The sequence below is a fragment of the Larimichthys crocea genome, chromosome VIII (genome assembly GCF_000972845.2).
Source record: "Larimichthys crocea isolate SSNF chromosome VIII, L_crocea_2.0, whole genome shotgun sequence".
In the NCBI taxonomy this organism is placed as follows: Eukaryota; Metazoa; Chordata; class Actinopteri; family Sciaenidae; genus Larimichthys; species Larimichthys crocea.
Genome location: NC_040018.1, coordinates 23978415 through 23993494, shown reverse-complemented (window position 1 = coordinate 23993494; position 15080 = coordinate 23978415). Strand labels below are relative to the sequence as shown.

Here is a 15080-nt window from a genome sequence, read left to right as displayed (position 1 = left end):
TGCTTAAGGTTTGGGGTGGAAAATAATCAGTTAATTGGAAAGCTTAAAACTTCAATCAACTTTGATCAACCAAAAACTAAAGTGCTAGGATTAGTTGTAATCAGAGCTGTCAATCATCTTATATGAGTGCCACTCTTTATTCATTTTTGAGTGCTTACATTGAAAAGTAACAGAGCAACAGGTCAAATATTTATATTTATATATATAAAAATACATTAAGACTGGGAATGAAAGAAATATAAATGTTCAGTTGTTGTTTTCCATGACTTATGTAATGTCATGTAATGATGTGTACAGGGCGGTCAGAGGTCACTGTGAAGAAGTCCTTTGGTAAGCTGACAAGTGTAGTGTCACACCTCACACACTTTACAACTCAAAAAGCTAAAACAGCTTCAGCAAAATCAGTTCAAATTGCATTTTGAAATTTTGATATTTTTGATTTGATTTTGATTTTTTTTTAGAAAATTTCCTTCTTCCTTACTTCTAACTCGTATGAAGTCTGTTTTTCTTGCATAACTGAGGTGGTGGAGAGCTGTGTGAGACTGGTTTCACACGTCCTATTCATAGGTTTCACCTCCGGAGTCAAATGTGACGCGGCGGTTTGTGGGAACGCTGCTCAGGTCTCAGATCCACCAGTCCAAATATTCTGACTTTACAATGGTCGAATAGTTGACATTATTAAGCCTTTGTGACATGGAGTAAGTTTTCAGACATTACCTTTTAAAATAAAATAATATAATGTCCATAAAGCCATCTGAATCATCTGAAAGTAAATATTCAATAAAAGACTGAGAACATGATGACTTCATCTACATGAATCATTCCTCTTACACCTCTTATCAAGCCCCTCTATCATCAACCTCAGCTATTATTGCCAACTTTTTAGCACTTCTCTCCATCATAATTCCTCAACCACAAGGACAAAAACAATCAACATTGTTTGTTATGTTAGCAATCTAGAAACTGAAGATATTTTTTCTCTATTAAACCTTTATGTGACCAGCTATTGCAAGGGACACCCAGCCAGGACCTGAGCTGAGCTCCTTTACTAAACCTAAAAAACACACTTTAGTCCAGTTCAAATATAAAATGTGTTAGTAGCTGTTAAATCTGTGTGGATCAGGGTTCCCAGGCCAGTGAGGTCTACTACTGTCCAAACAAGATGAGGTGTAAACTCCTCACACCTCACAGCTGCCCCGGCACACTTCTTTAGCCTGGCCTTGCAGGGGATTCCAGGGGCAGAAAGAAAGAAAGAGATGCCAAACTAACTTAAGCCTTTTACAAAATTTTTACTATATGTGGATGATGATGGGACATGGCACTGACTTCTGTGTTTGGATGAATATTAAACATTTCTTATCATTTCATTCATCCATCCAGCCATTCAAAGAAGGTGATATTGGATTATTGGATATTTTTAATATCAGATCATTCAACAGCCAATCACACTTGTGACCCGGGTACATGGCAGGGTCATTTTCCCAGGCAGCAGGAGCGTATAGTGTGAACGTGTGCAAGCGGGTGTCACACCTTGTCTCGGAGCTGGCCTGTTTCCCATGGGACCCCCTGGCCGAGGTGTCAGCCCTACTCCCAGAGCTTCTCAAGACCAGAGGTGGTTGCCGGAGGTGCAACCTCACACCTCCCACCACATATATGGTGCAGCCTCCCTGGTCCTCCTCACTATCTTCTTTCTGTCTTACCAGCAACATTGACAGCTCACTGCTCAGGGAAGAGCTTACAGCTACAGAATCAACTACAACTACAACTATGGAGATGTCCTACTGCTCTCCTCTCCAGCTCCAGGAGAACGCTTTCCTGTTTGACTGCGAGTCCCTGCTGGACAAGTCTTCTGATCCTCTGGCCTTTGATCCAACCTCGGACCCTGGTTACTTCAGTGCTGGTAGCAGCCTGTCTCCAACCTCTTCTGTGGACTCCTTCTGCTTCTCCCCCACCACCCTCCAGGCTGCCGGAAATGAACAAAACGCTTTGGACTGTTTCATCTTCAACAGCCCAGCAGCACCTCATCTGACCCAGGAGACACAGACTGTGTCTTGCTCTAAATCTTCCACAACCACCACCACCACCACAAAGAAATCCAGGTCCAGGTATCCAGGGAAGAAGCGGCAGACAGCCAGCGAGAGGGAGAAGTTGAGGATGAGGGATCTGACCAAAGCCATGCATCACCTCAGGGCATACCTGCCACCCTCAGTGGCACCAGCCGGACAGACCCTGACCAAGATCGAGACACTGCGCCTCACCATCCGCTACATCTCCTACCTGTCGGCTCAACTGGGCATCAGCGAGGAGGCACTGGAGCAGAGGAGATCCTCAGGCTTTGTGGAGCAGCCCCAAGCTCCAAACCACTTCCTGGGCCAGCCAACAGCAACCTACAGCCCACAAGAATCAGACTGCAACACTATGAGCACAGCTCAGGTGTCCTTTCTGCAGCCCTCATATCAGGTATGTTCAAATCATTGTCATATTTTCTTCTTAGTGGACCTTGTTTTTTTCAAAACCTTTATTATGTTACAATTGAATGAGTTCATGACCAACACTCTTTTTTGTTGTTATCAGGTTTCTACTGGAGCTTCCTTCACCAATGAGCAGTACTGGATGCCACAGCAGCAACTACAAAACGCTGCCTTCTGCTGAGAGATGTGGCGATCAATCCACTCTACAATTTTCATTGCAACAATGATTACTATAGACAAGGACAAAACTTCTCATTTTTGTTATTTTGAACAAAATCTTATTTTTGTAATTTTTTGGTGTTTTTGTATATATATATAACTGTATATTTATTACGTTTTCACAATGTGACCAGAATAAACATTATTTATCAAAATAATCCTTGAGTTTGTTGCATTCATCCAAATGGGTTTATTGTTGGTTTTCTATTTCTGTGATCATTTTTACAAACTAAACAAAAGAAAATCATACAGGCTTGTTAGTGTTTGGCCTCCACTTCCTTACATAAACACTGCAGCTGTCAGCAGGACACTGAGGTGCTAAACAGGGAGCACATCCCCTCTAAATGTTTAAGGAAAGACCCCCACTGAGAGAGGTGGCAGCTGAACTAGGGCCAGTTATTGGCACCTATTCTATCCTGTGTAAACATGGCCTGTGGTTGAGGCCCTTAAAGAAACCTTGTGATAAATAACTAGCCTTTGATTAAGTTCAGAAACTTGGAGTTTCTATGTCAACACTGTAATCTTTTTAGGAGTTTATTTTCATTCAGGCATTTTACATTTAAATGAGCTTTGTTTCCCTGTAGTGCCTGCAGTCTTGAAACACAAACTGCAGATTTGTTTCAAGAATGTGTTTTTGTTTCTCCTCTCAGAGCAGCTAAATATCCAAGTTCATACAAAGTGCCTTTTAAATATGGAGGTGCAAAATATCTGAATTTAATATTTCATAGACTGGCATCCACTGAAGACTGCAAAAATATGAAAATGCAGCCTAATGATTGCAGAATATCACATTTGTGTTGCGAGATTCCTATAAAAATCTTTCAAATACAGTGAACAGACAGAACACACAGTATTAAAATTTATTTGCCTCATACAAAACCTAATTTTGGTATCAAATAATCTTTATGCATAAAAAGGCTTGATCAAAACTTTACATTTACAAAAAAAAAGCCTCATCACATTCATTTACAATAACAAATTTGCTTCCAGAGTAAAAGTAGAAAAATCTACATTTGAAAACTGCATAGTGGAGAGTGTTAAACTGAAGAAGGCGCTTCACTGTTAAACCAATTAAACACCTGTTCTTTGTTCATGGCCACCCAGTTCATGTTGGCCTTGGTTCTCTCCAATGCCTGTTCAAGAGATGAGGCGCCTGAGCCAAGCTGGCCTGCATTGTCTTCTTTGAACTGAAGCAACTGTGGAGGAACAGGAGGGAAGTGGGATTCAATTCAGCATGTAGAGTACAACATGTCACCATACTTGGATACAGTGTTCATGTGTGTACTCTACGTGATGTAGTTCAAATATTAGTTGACTTAAATTGATTTACTCACAAACTCAAGGTGAAATGGGGGTACAGAGGGTAGTTAAGTTGTACAGAAAACAACAACAAATATTGTATAAAACTGTACCTGCTTGTACTCAAACTCAGTGGAGAATCGTTTGGTCACTCCATTAATTAGTCCTCCAAAAGAAAATGATCCACCACCATAGCTGAAGACGAAAAAAAAAAACCAAGATCAGCTTTGATCATTTTGCAGTTACAGGCTTTGTAATCAAAACTGTTTGGTTTGACAATTCAATGACAGAGCTTTGATAATTAGCAGAGGATTAGAGGATGATGGGAATGTCTTTTTTTTTTTGCCTGGTTTTGGTCATAACCCATAGCATTATCATCAGGGTTCATTTTCTCTGCATCAAGTATATATCTGTACCAAATATCTTAGCAATCCATCCAAGAGTAGTCGAGATCTTTACATTCAGACCAACACCACTAGATTAAAAATCCTCCACCATGGATGCATACATTTAATGTTTTGCCTCTATCACATATAACTCTGACACTGCATTCCTCTTCCAGCTTTACTGTAACAACAAAGTTTGATGACATGTGCATGTGTGCATCAGGGAAAACTCACTCATTGTATATATGGTCCCAGTTGGCTCTGACAAAGTCCCATGCCAGTGGTTGGCCGATGGCATTACTAGCAATGTAAGAAATCGTGTATGTAGCATCCTGCTTACGGATCTTGTTTGGGTCCAGACAATACTGCAGATACCTGAAACACACTCAGAGTGAGGGCAAAGGCCTAATGCGCAGGAGGTATGTTCATTCATTATGCACAGTGCATGCTGCAGAGTGCAAAATGAGCTTAAGAAGATCAAAATATAAACAATGAGAGAACAAACAAGCCTGATATCAGTGTTACTCACCTGTTCAGCAGCCAGGGCTGTTTGGTGCAGGACAGAGCGTACATGAGCTTATCGGCTTCTGAAGCGATGGAGGCATTCTTATACATGGACCAAGCAAAGTCCCACTCATCCACTCCTCCTGCTGCAATTGCACTGCAGTACACTGTAGACTTCAAGTTGGCACTTATTCTGGAAGAGTTAACAAAGATGACAAAGAGTTGAAGGTAGTGAGAGCAGTGAATGAATCAGGTAGGTCAAGTATGAAATGGTTGATGAGGATGGAAGACAATGAAAATACTTGAATTAAAGTAAAACAACTACTGAATTTAGCAAGTTTAGGAAAACTTGACATAATGAAAATGAGGAGGACAGAAAGAAGAATGTAAGTGAGGTGAATAGGGAAAAAAATGGAAAGAATGACAGGGAAGCATGTTAACATACTTGTTGTCAGCTGGGTTGTCCATCCACTCTTTGAACCAGCCAGTGGTCAGCTTACTACAGTTTTCTAGTCCAGTTTTGCAGGCTAAGGAGATGGCATTTATCTGGTTGTACCTGAACAGGAACATGACATAATATGATATGATACAAAGGTCCGAAAAATGTTTGAGAAGCATCTGACTGTGGAGCCAATGGGAAGAAATGGGGACCCATGTGTGTCTCTAACCTGGTTGAGGTTCCATTAAGTTTAGATTTAAAACCATTTGTTTGTTGTATGATCTATAACCTAAATTTATTTTTCCCACTCCTTGTTCCTGTTAAAATGCTAATGTCCATTCAATCTTTACAAAAGCCTCAAGATAAAGTTTGATTTGCCCTGTAATACCTTGAGAGGTGAGACTTTCTTGGATTTCATTTCTTGGATGTTAAAGAAGATTTATTTTACACTGTGTTGAAATGAGTTCAGTTAACTGTAGAAACCCGTAGCCTATTTGCTTTTATGCTTTTAAGGCAGAAAAGGAAGTGATGCATCCTGCATATTGGTGTCTATTGTCTTCCGTATGACTTGCAGACCTGAGGTCTCCAGATATGAGATAAATAAAGTCATTCAAACTGGCATCAAGTAAAACTCACACCTAAAAATTTCCATCAAGGTAGGAATAAATTGCAGTGAACACATTGAGGAGATACTGGAGACATGGACACAATCTGAAGAAAGACATGTGAGGTACAGCTCTGGAAGATTCACAGGTTTATGAAGGAGGAAAGATAAACACATTTTGGGAATGATCTAGTTTTCCCATGTGGATGTTTTATCTTTTCTACATTGCATTAATCCACAGAGATATGGATTACTGTGGCTTAGTGCAATGTAAGTTGTCAATCAAAAAAGTCTATTTTAATTGCTGAATCTTGTGTTTGTTGATGTTGGACTAAATCAGAATAACAGAGAAAAATATCAATATCCTTACTGGTCGGTGTGATTTTCTGGGATCTCTGTCCAGTTGACAGTGAGCTTTTCGAAGTGCTCAAACAGTGGAGTCACCTGTTTCTTTATGTAAGCCTGGTGGGTTTAAAATACACATTTGGTTAACTTGTATTTCCATTTAAAAAGGAAATGCATCATCTAAAAATGATGAGTTGTATTCCATTTGCACTGCATATAATTTACCAATCAGCATTCTCGCATAAACATCTTTATTTGTCTGTTTTGTGGATCAAAATTTGAATTTATTTATTTCAATAAATGTAAAGCATTCATCACCAACCTGCATGGGTCCATACACTTCACTGCGGTCAAACATGAGAAAGAAGTAGTTCAAGTTGCGACTTGCTGTCTCCCAGGGCATATAGTCAGTTTCTTTATTGAGGAACTTGGTAGTCCTCAGAGCCAAAGTTGTGTTCACTATCTTTGCCCTGAAAATGGCAAATACTATTACCAAACACGCCCTTTCAATATTTGTCAACAATGCTTTGCAAAAAGTATGATCTCACCTTGCAAGGTTAAAGGCATCATCAATAATTTGAGCACGGTTGATCACTGGAATATCCTGAAAATTAGCAAGGAATTAATGGAGGAAGTTGAGTTTTTCTAAACATTCATTTAGAAATGTAAGTAATGCAGAATTGTTTACAGCTAGAGTTGCTGTACCGTATGTTTGGAGCTGAGCTTGGCGAGGAGACGCTCCCAGTTTCCAGAGTCGTAGTTGACTCTGTAGAAACCCTTCATATTTATATTGGCCACCAACCAGTCATTAGGACCAAGCATAACATCTGGACGTGTATCTGTTTGGATGGAGAGGAAAAAATAATGCATCTTCTTGTAACATGTTTATTGTGGAGATCAATTCCTCAAGGATCAGTTCATTCAGTGGAGAGAAAGATATCGTACAATGGAAAGTTTATTACGGCTTGGCCAATGGAAAATGGATTATCAATTTACTTGTCATGGCATGATGCCACCTCAATTCTGAAGCAGCTGTCCTCTCTGGCTTATCTACATTTTCTCCTCTCAGTGACATAACTACCCTATGTGCATAAATGTCATACTCATTGTATTTATAGTCCAAGGTAGTTGCCAATTTGTCATTAGCCTACAACAGCCGACATCATTATCCAACTCTGTAGAGACTTCTACGCTACGTACCTGACCTGGTTACGATAGTAATGATCGTACGAACACAAACATACAGCTACTCTGTATCTAAAGAAGAAGAAGGCAGTATCCCTATAACAATCTAAGAATTAACACTATCCTTACAGTGACCTCTGGACATATGGTTGACCCAGAGAAACCCCTGCATGCTAGAATAGAAAGTTCCCTCACACTGTTTACCATCTTTGATCTAAACATAAACCTGAAATAAATCTTACCTTCTTTGGCAAGAAGCCAGTGCTGCTGTTCACTTCCCCCTGTCTTAATCCAGGTAAGAGGCACAAACCACTCATAGCTAGAGCCACGTCCATCCAGTCAAACATACGGAAATAAACACAGAGAGGGCAGGTGAGTTTCAAATAACAGGGTTCATTATGATCACATGCAGTATATTCACGTGAAACATTAAAAATGTTTCCTACTTAAAGGGTGAAGGTGTGTTCACTACAGAGTCCGGGTCCAACAAGAAGTGCTTCTGGGTGATTGTTCCACTCTGGGTGTCGATGGTGACCACCGGGAATCCCATTTGTAGGATCCAGCGGTTCATGATTTCCTCCACAGTATTCGGGAGCTTTACGCTGGAACTTTTATTCACTGCCTGTTGACAGGAATATCAAATATTAGTAAGACTATGACTCTTTGTTTCTCCCTGCAGATGAATTACTTTACTTTTTCACAAAACTTCAGAAGGCAGCTAAAAAAGTTCATTTTTTTATTTTTTTATTTTAAGGTTTAAGGTTTGTATATATTTATATATATATATATTTATCCAAGGTGCCTTGATTTCAAACATTATAATGGTGGTGTATGTACAGGATGATGGAGTGCAATAATTATTGTAGTTTGATACCTACAAACTACTAGAGCTACTCATAAGTCCTAAGTGGGCTGCAATCAGTAAAGGATATCACATTTATTACCATACCCACATGTTTAGACGCTTATTCGTTTAGCTTAGCAGCGATATGGGTTTAGGCTAATTATGCTATTTATCCAAGGTTTTTTAAGGAAAAATAATAATAATGATAATTTTGAGTAGAAGTTTTAAAGGAAATGTTGTTTTGAATCAGCTGTTGTGGAAATAAAGCAGTCATGATGACAGTAATGACTCACCATTTGCAGATGCTTCCAGAGGTCTTTGTAGACTGTGTTCCTATACTCAAATGCCTTTAAGTATGTCTGCAGACAGATAACGACCTACTGGTTATACTGTAGTTGTGTTTTTGTGGTGAACAAAACACGTAAGATACAATGGTGAATAAAATTGAGATATGAGATTGTTTACAAAATATAAAATTCTTTCACCACACACATACAGATTAGATGGTCATCATTTTAAGCAGCTGTACTCACTTGAAGTCCACTGGAAAAGACCTGCTCGGTGATAAACTCTGAGAGCATCCTGAGGACTGCAGCTCCCTGTAAAACAGGAAGATATCAGATGGGGCAGAATTACAGCAATCTGTTAATGATTCATTCATTTATTAATAGCTCTGTAGTTCTAAAAGAGTATGACCTTGTACTCGATATAGGTCACCCACAAAGATAGAGAAGAGTTTAATTCATTCTTTTTGTTTAGTAGAGGTCAATTTTTTTTCTATTGGGGGTTTAAGAGAACAACATAGTACATGTTGTAATGTGTTACGCTCAAAGATAAAGCACCTTGCTGTATGTGATGGAGTCAAACAGTTGACTGATATCCTCTGGTGTCATGATGTCCTCCTCTTTGGATGACAGGGGATGAGAGGAGGCCAAGGCATCCACAGACATCACACCAGTAATCTCATTTAGAACTATTAAATCTTTCTGGAAGACACAAAATGAAATGATTGCATTTAGCACGGTGGTAAGACCAGGCAGATTTGCATATATTTCAACAAGGGGCGTCCATGAGAAAACAAAACTCACCATATTCCAATTTGGTTCAGCAAAGTTGGCTCCAAGATAAGAGACATAAGTGGCAAACCCTTCATTGAGCCACAAGTCATTCCACCACCTCGTGGTCACCAAGTTCCCAAACCACTGAGAGGACAGAGCTTAATTTTATTGGTAGGTTTTTAAACACACTTTAAAGATAAACACAATTATTATCAAAAATATGAAAGAGGGCAGGGCGCCATTAAAGATTCAGTGTGTAACATTTAGGGGTATCTATTGACAGAAATGGAATATCATATTCATAACTATGTTTTCATTAGTGGAAAATCACCTGATATACAGAATTGCTATGTTTATATTATGAATGAGCCTTTTATATCTACACAGGGAGCAGGTCCTCTTCCATGGAGTCCGCCATTTGGAAACATTTGTTTCTACAGCAGCCCAGAGGGGACAAACTAACAAACTAAACATTGGCTCTACATAGGACTTTTCCCAGTTTTTACAAGTTTCATGGCCACCGTGGTTTCTCCTTCATGCTTGAACCAAGAGGGAGAGGTGAATGTTTTTCAGTTGGTTGCAGTCTGAAACTTCACCACTAGATGACACTAAATTTTACAAACTGGACCTTTAAATGTACTTAAGTGTGATACCATATGAGCGAGCTCATGCGAGATGACTGTTGCCACCCACTCCTTATCTCCATTGGATGACACTCCAGGATTATATAAGAGGGCGGTTTCTCTGTAGGTAATCAGGCCCCAGTTCTCCATGGCTCCAGCACTGAAGTCAGGAAGAGCGATCTGGTCTAAAGACAATTAGAGGTCAACGTAGGTCATGCTTTGACTGCTGATAGTACATTTTCTAAAAATGTAAAGCAAAAAACAAGCAATTACTGTATACACTACTGTAAACTACTGTCCTTGTGTTGGTCTGCGTGTGTGTGTAGTTCATACCTGATTTCTCCAGGGGGTAGGAAGAGTTGTAGTACTTCTCAAAGAATTCCAGTATGGGTCCAGTCTTATTCAGGGCATAATCTCCCTGGCCCTGCTCTATAGCCTTCTTGCGGGCCCAGATCCTGACCTGGACATAAACAGTACTTCATTAAACAGACGAAAAAAAAAATAAAAATGGTAGACCAGAGACCTGAGCTGAGCTTTGAGTCCAGCAGAGGGCAGTATAGAAACATCAAACCAAAAGGGAAGAGCTGCAAACTGCAGGCAATATACCTGTATATATAAAATGTTGTTTGTATTTGTATTTGTAGTTGAAGGTAGTAATAGTATCAGAGGTTTATAAAAACTGCATTTATAATAATAAATATTTATACAACTTTTTGGCGAGCTAATCCATGAAATCAAGGATCACAGCAAGCCTTGTAACACCAAATGAGCCATGAAAATCCCCTGATAGAAAGAGCACCTATAGATCAACCACTTCAGTTCTGTCTGTGCGATTATTTTTTAGGTCATGTGCTAACATAAAAATAACATTTCTTTATTCTATTAACATGGCAATACTTCCTTAAAAACGATTGCTAATACTCCAGCTTTGATCTCTCAGGCTCTGTTGGGCTCCTTAAGCTTAAAGCTGCAGTAGTAACAGAAGCACATACCAGAAGTAGCAGCAGCAAATGCAGTATTAGTTGTACAGCATAATACTAGAAGTGCTAGTGGTGTAACGTGCGGTTCTCAAAGCTGATTATTGATGTTATAGTTGAACAAAGACCTCTTTTTCCTTGCTCCACTCTACATGGTGGTCAAGGGTCTGTTTCAGCATAGCAGCTCACAGTGTCACTGTCGTAATGAAATATTTAAAAAGTAAACCAAAAAACTATAAATAATGTAATTATACACTTGTTTGTGTAGTTCTGATTGTAAGATGTAATAAAAGATTACCAAGACTTCTGCACCCGGTGGCGTGCTAATGAATCCAAACTCACACACGACAAATGCCAGCAAGTAGGTTGACATAATCTCTGTGGGCTCAAAGCTTGTCTGGATTACATGCTGGCCTTCCATGGTGATGTTAATAGGCTCTGTGTTCAGAAAAGACAGGAGCAAATTTATTGTAAAATTTACTAGGAGTTACTGGGAAACATTAGACATGGACAGTTCACGTATAAAATGTTGCAATGGACACTGAAACTTGCCGAGATCCATGCCGTTGGACAGAGCCACAGTCCCATGGGGATGTAAGAGAGTAATGTAGAAGACAGCTTTCATGGCAGGCTCATCGAAGCAGGGGAAGGCCTTCCTGGCATCCGTTGGTTGCATTTGAGTCGTGGCCACAACTCTGACAATAGCAAATTAGCAAATTAGAAAACTCAGTAACTAACAAGTATCAAGTTTGAAAGGAACACTCCACCCTTAGATACTCACTAATATTTAGATAAAAAATTGTGTTAAAAAAATAATAGCTAAATGACGTCTGATGTGCTTTTTCCATTGAAAGGGTTCCTCAGAATTAGAATGACTTATGTCTTACTAGTTTCAATAGGTTATTCCCATTTTGTTACCACAAAAATGTGATGTAATAAGATAAAACCAAACCTGTCATTCTGTTGGCTTCTACTTATATTTTTAAGTCACAGAGGCAGTGTAGAGGAGGAACCTTGGTTTTATTAAAATGATTATATTTTGAGGTTTAGGAAATATCAGCAGCAGTAACTGAGTTTTTGGTACAACCACTAGGAATCACCAAAGTAACAATATTATAATTGAAGGTAGGTACGGTGTTTCACATCCTGGACTTTTTATTTTCCTAAATAATAATTTTGTCTATTAAGCTAGTAAAGAAAAATAACTAAAAGTTTATTGTTATTAATAACCCACCACAGGCAATTTATTAAAATGCAACATGCAGAGGGGATTAAATAAAACTGTAATTCAAATGTACAGTGCTCTCCTTGAAATCACTAATTTGGTATTCTTATTTAAAGGAATTGTTTCATTTTAAGAAACACTTACTTGCTGTGTTTTCTTTTTGATATTTGTGAGTTACTTTTGGGCATAGTCAGGTAACTGTTTGTTAGACATAGCTTCATATTTAAAGGACAGCCACTTTTTTCATCTACCACTTGGAAAAATTTCCCAAATGCAGAACTATGTCTTTGAAGTGAATGTCTTGTTTACAATGCCTCTAAAGTTGTTAAGGTGTTTAAAATCTGTATTACTGTATATTAATATTTGCACTCTCACATAAGTCGTATAATATTGGAAACAAATTGAACATCATACTTGTTCACCCCATCTTCTATGTATTCACTCCTGTAGAATCCTCCCAAGTCATCAGCCAGCTCTCCAACAAACTCAGTAAAGAGCTCATATGTGCTGCCGACCTTCAGTGGGCCCATGAGCTGCACCACCAGGTACTGGGTGGGAACCTCCAACCAGGTGTGTTTCAGGCCAGGCGCAGTGCTTCCGCTGACCCCACTCAACTTGGCATGGTATCTGTCGAACATGGTGAGGTTCAGCTTGTTGCAGTGAATGATGATGAGGTCAGTCTCCTTCACACATTTGAAGACCACGGTGGAGTGTCCCTTGAATATGTATAGGTCCTCTGCGTTGCGCACCAGCCAGGGCCACAGGGTCACATTGTAGGTGACAGGAGAGAGGGAGTCCGGAAGTCGGTAACGTTGCCAGGGCTCCTTTGGCGTGGAGGGTGTTGTAGGTGGGGTGGGGGTTGTAGCTGTTGGAAGAATCTCTTCATTCTTTGACTTCTCCTGAGCATAAACCACAGACAAAGCTATAATGGTGGCCACAGCACCGATGGCTGCAACCACACAGGTTACTGCCACCGCTTTGCTGATGTAGACGCCTTTCCCCATGTCTACACCATAGAAGAAGAAGACAGAAGGGGAATAGCGATTGCTATTTATGCCCTGCCTTGTTTGATTCAGCCCAAAGTTAATGGTTGATCTCCAGGGTGGGAAAAACAGCTGCAAAGTACAGAAAATTGAGTTGTAAAAGTCCTTGAGATAAGAGACCATCCTGCCTTCCCTGTGAACTTTATACCTGCATAATGGCTCTGAATAAAGGCCCTCTTCAGAAGATGACCTGTGTTGTTTCTGTTTTTTCAATACTGTACATAGTAAGGCAGCAAAATACAGTTGAACTCTGTGTGTATGTGTTTGTGGCTGTGTGTGTGTGTGTATTCAATTTCCAAACGTGAACTGTATACAGATCTTGCTATCTGATAGCGAAGAAGCCAGAGTTGTGTAATGCAAATGGGATAAAGAGGGCTTCATAAGCTAAGCTTCAAAAACTCTTATTTATCCTCAAAAGTTGTGCAAACAGTTGTGGCTTTAAGAAAGACATTCCAGTGGTTAAACTGAAACACATATTTTGTGGTTGACATTTGGGTATTCAAACAGAACAAGAAAAAAAATGTAGTAGATCATACAATTAATTAACTCTTGCCCATTAAGACAAATTAAATCAGAAGCATTGAACCGAGCAGGGTGAAGGATGACTGTCAGGCTGTCAGTCAGTGACACACCTTGCATTACCAGAAAAACCACAAATGTGAAATCATCATGTCCAAAGGCATGACAGGAAATGACAACTTTGGTGAATCAGGCACAATAATCCTGTGTTCAGCCATTTTTGTCAGCTGCAACACAGAAGGCTCAGACAAAATAATGTATTACCATCTGGAGAAAAAAAGTTAATTCTAGTTTAACTTTTTCAGCGAAGCAATACACCACCATCCAGCAATGTAACTGACCATTTAAATACACGTAAGTATCCATTTTTGGTACATTACTTCTTATTATAAACATGGTAATTCTAGTGTGTAGCTCACAGTTTGTCAAGAAAGAGGATAAACTGATGTCTTTAAACCTTCAAACTCATGGTTCTGTTACTGAAACATCAGAACAGGCCCTTGTATTTTCTTAAAATGCATGTCTCATGTTTTCAGTCCGAACACCTGGTAAAAACCTAAAAAATAGTCCTAGCATTCTCCACGTACAAGAACCACATCACATGCCGGCAGACACACAAACACCAAATTACAGTATGATGTAATGACAGCAAACCATTTTCCTATTGACAATACATTTTCTTACCTTGTATTTAGTTTAGTTTTGACTCAGTGGCTTTTTCACCTGTCACTTGTGGAACCTGACTTTAAAGCAGTGTTGTCTGCCACGCTGCACTCACTTTTACCACGTCAGCTCCTTGTCTACAAGAAATGCGTCAGATCTCTCATTTAAGAATGTGTCCTGAAGAACTTGGGGAATACTATTTATACCAGGTCAGGCAGATCCAGATCTGTCCAAATGATTCATCTGGATATTGCACAATATACAATTACTGCCATCTGCAGCAGGCCTTGAACTTGCCTCATCTTGATCAATCTCATCTGGTTAATCCAGTGTGTAAAATCAGAATGCAACTGTGTACATTATACAAATATACAATGTAAGAAGTATGATATTCCGTCAAGTTGGACTACTGAGCTCAAGGTCTAATAATCCCAGTCTTGTCCCAGTCATCTTCTGGAGAAAGAATACTGAGGCCGATTCTTTTACAAGTTCATCATTGTTCATTAGAAGCCTTAAAATGCAACAGCGAAATGTGGGGTAGAAAACCTTTCCACTGAGTTGAACAAAATATGTTCTTTATGTTTGCTTTACTAAATTAACTAATTACAAAAGGTTTATGAAGGGATGTTAGGATACAGTATCCACTAAAACACTGGACCCTGTACCCTACACTTAC

The 15080-nt window shown here is 39.4% G+C and overlaps 2 protein-coding genes across 2 annotated transcripts; one reads left to right on the top strand and one right to left on the bottom strand.

The window, feature by feature from the left end:
• The first annotated feature begins 1701 nt into the window (after window positions 1–1701).
• On the top strand, window positions 1702–2743 carry mespaa (mesoderm posterior aa). Its single transcript, XM_010733128.3, has 2 exons — window positions 1702–2460; window positions 2575–2743. The coding sequence occupies exons 1-2, from the start codon at window positions 1768–1770 to the stop codon at window positions 2650–2652; spliced, it is 771 nt and encodes a 256-aa protein (XP_010731430.3). The 5' UTR covers window positions 1702–1767; the 3' UTR covers window positions 2653–2743.
• Window positions 2744–3536: 793 nt separating this feature from the next.
• Window positions 3537–14560, bottom strand: LOC104920732 (aminopeptidase Ey). The gene is made up of 21 exons (XM_010733085.2): window positions 14426–14560; window positions 12594–13294; window positions 11507–11649; window positions 11253–11392; window positions 10311–10437; window positions 10008–10162; window positions 9385–9498; window positions 9139–9282; window positions 8830–8895; window positions 8590–8655; window positions 7899–8074; window positions 7695–7771; window positions 6973–7106; window positions 6816–6871; window positions 6590–6737; window positions 6293–6384; window positions 5325–5435; window positions 4905–5072; window positions 4610–4750; window positions 4103–4184; window positions 3537–3886 (listed from the first exon to the last, which is right to left on the bottom strand). Exons 2-21 carry the CDS (start codon window positions 13181–13183, stop codon window positions 3728–3730), a joined length of 2889 nt encoding a protein of 962 aa, XP_010731387.2. The 5' UTR covers window positions 13184–13294; window positions 14426–14560; the 3' UTR covers window positions 3537–3727.
• Window positions 14561–15080: the final 520 nt, after the last annotated feature.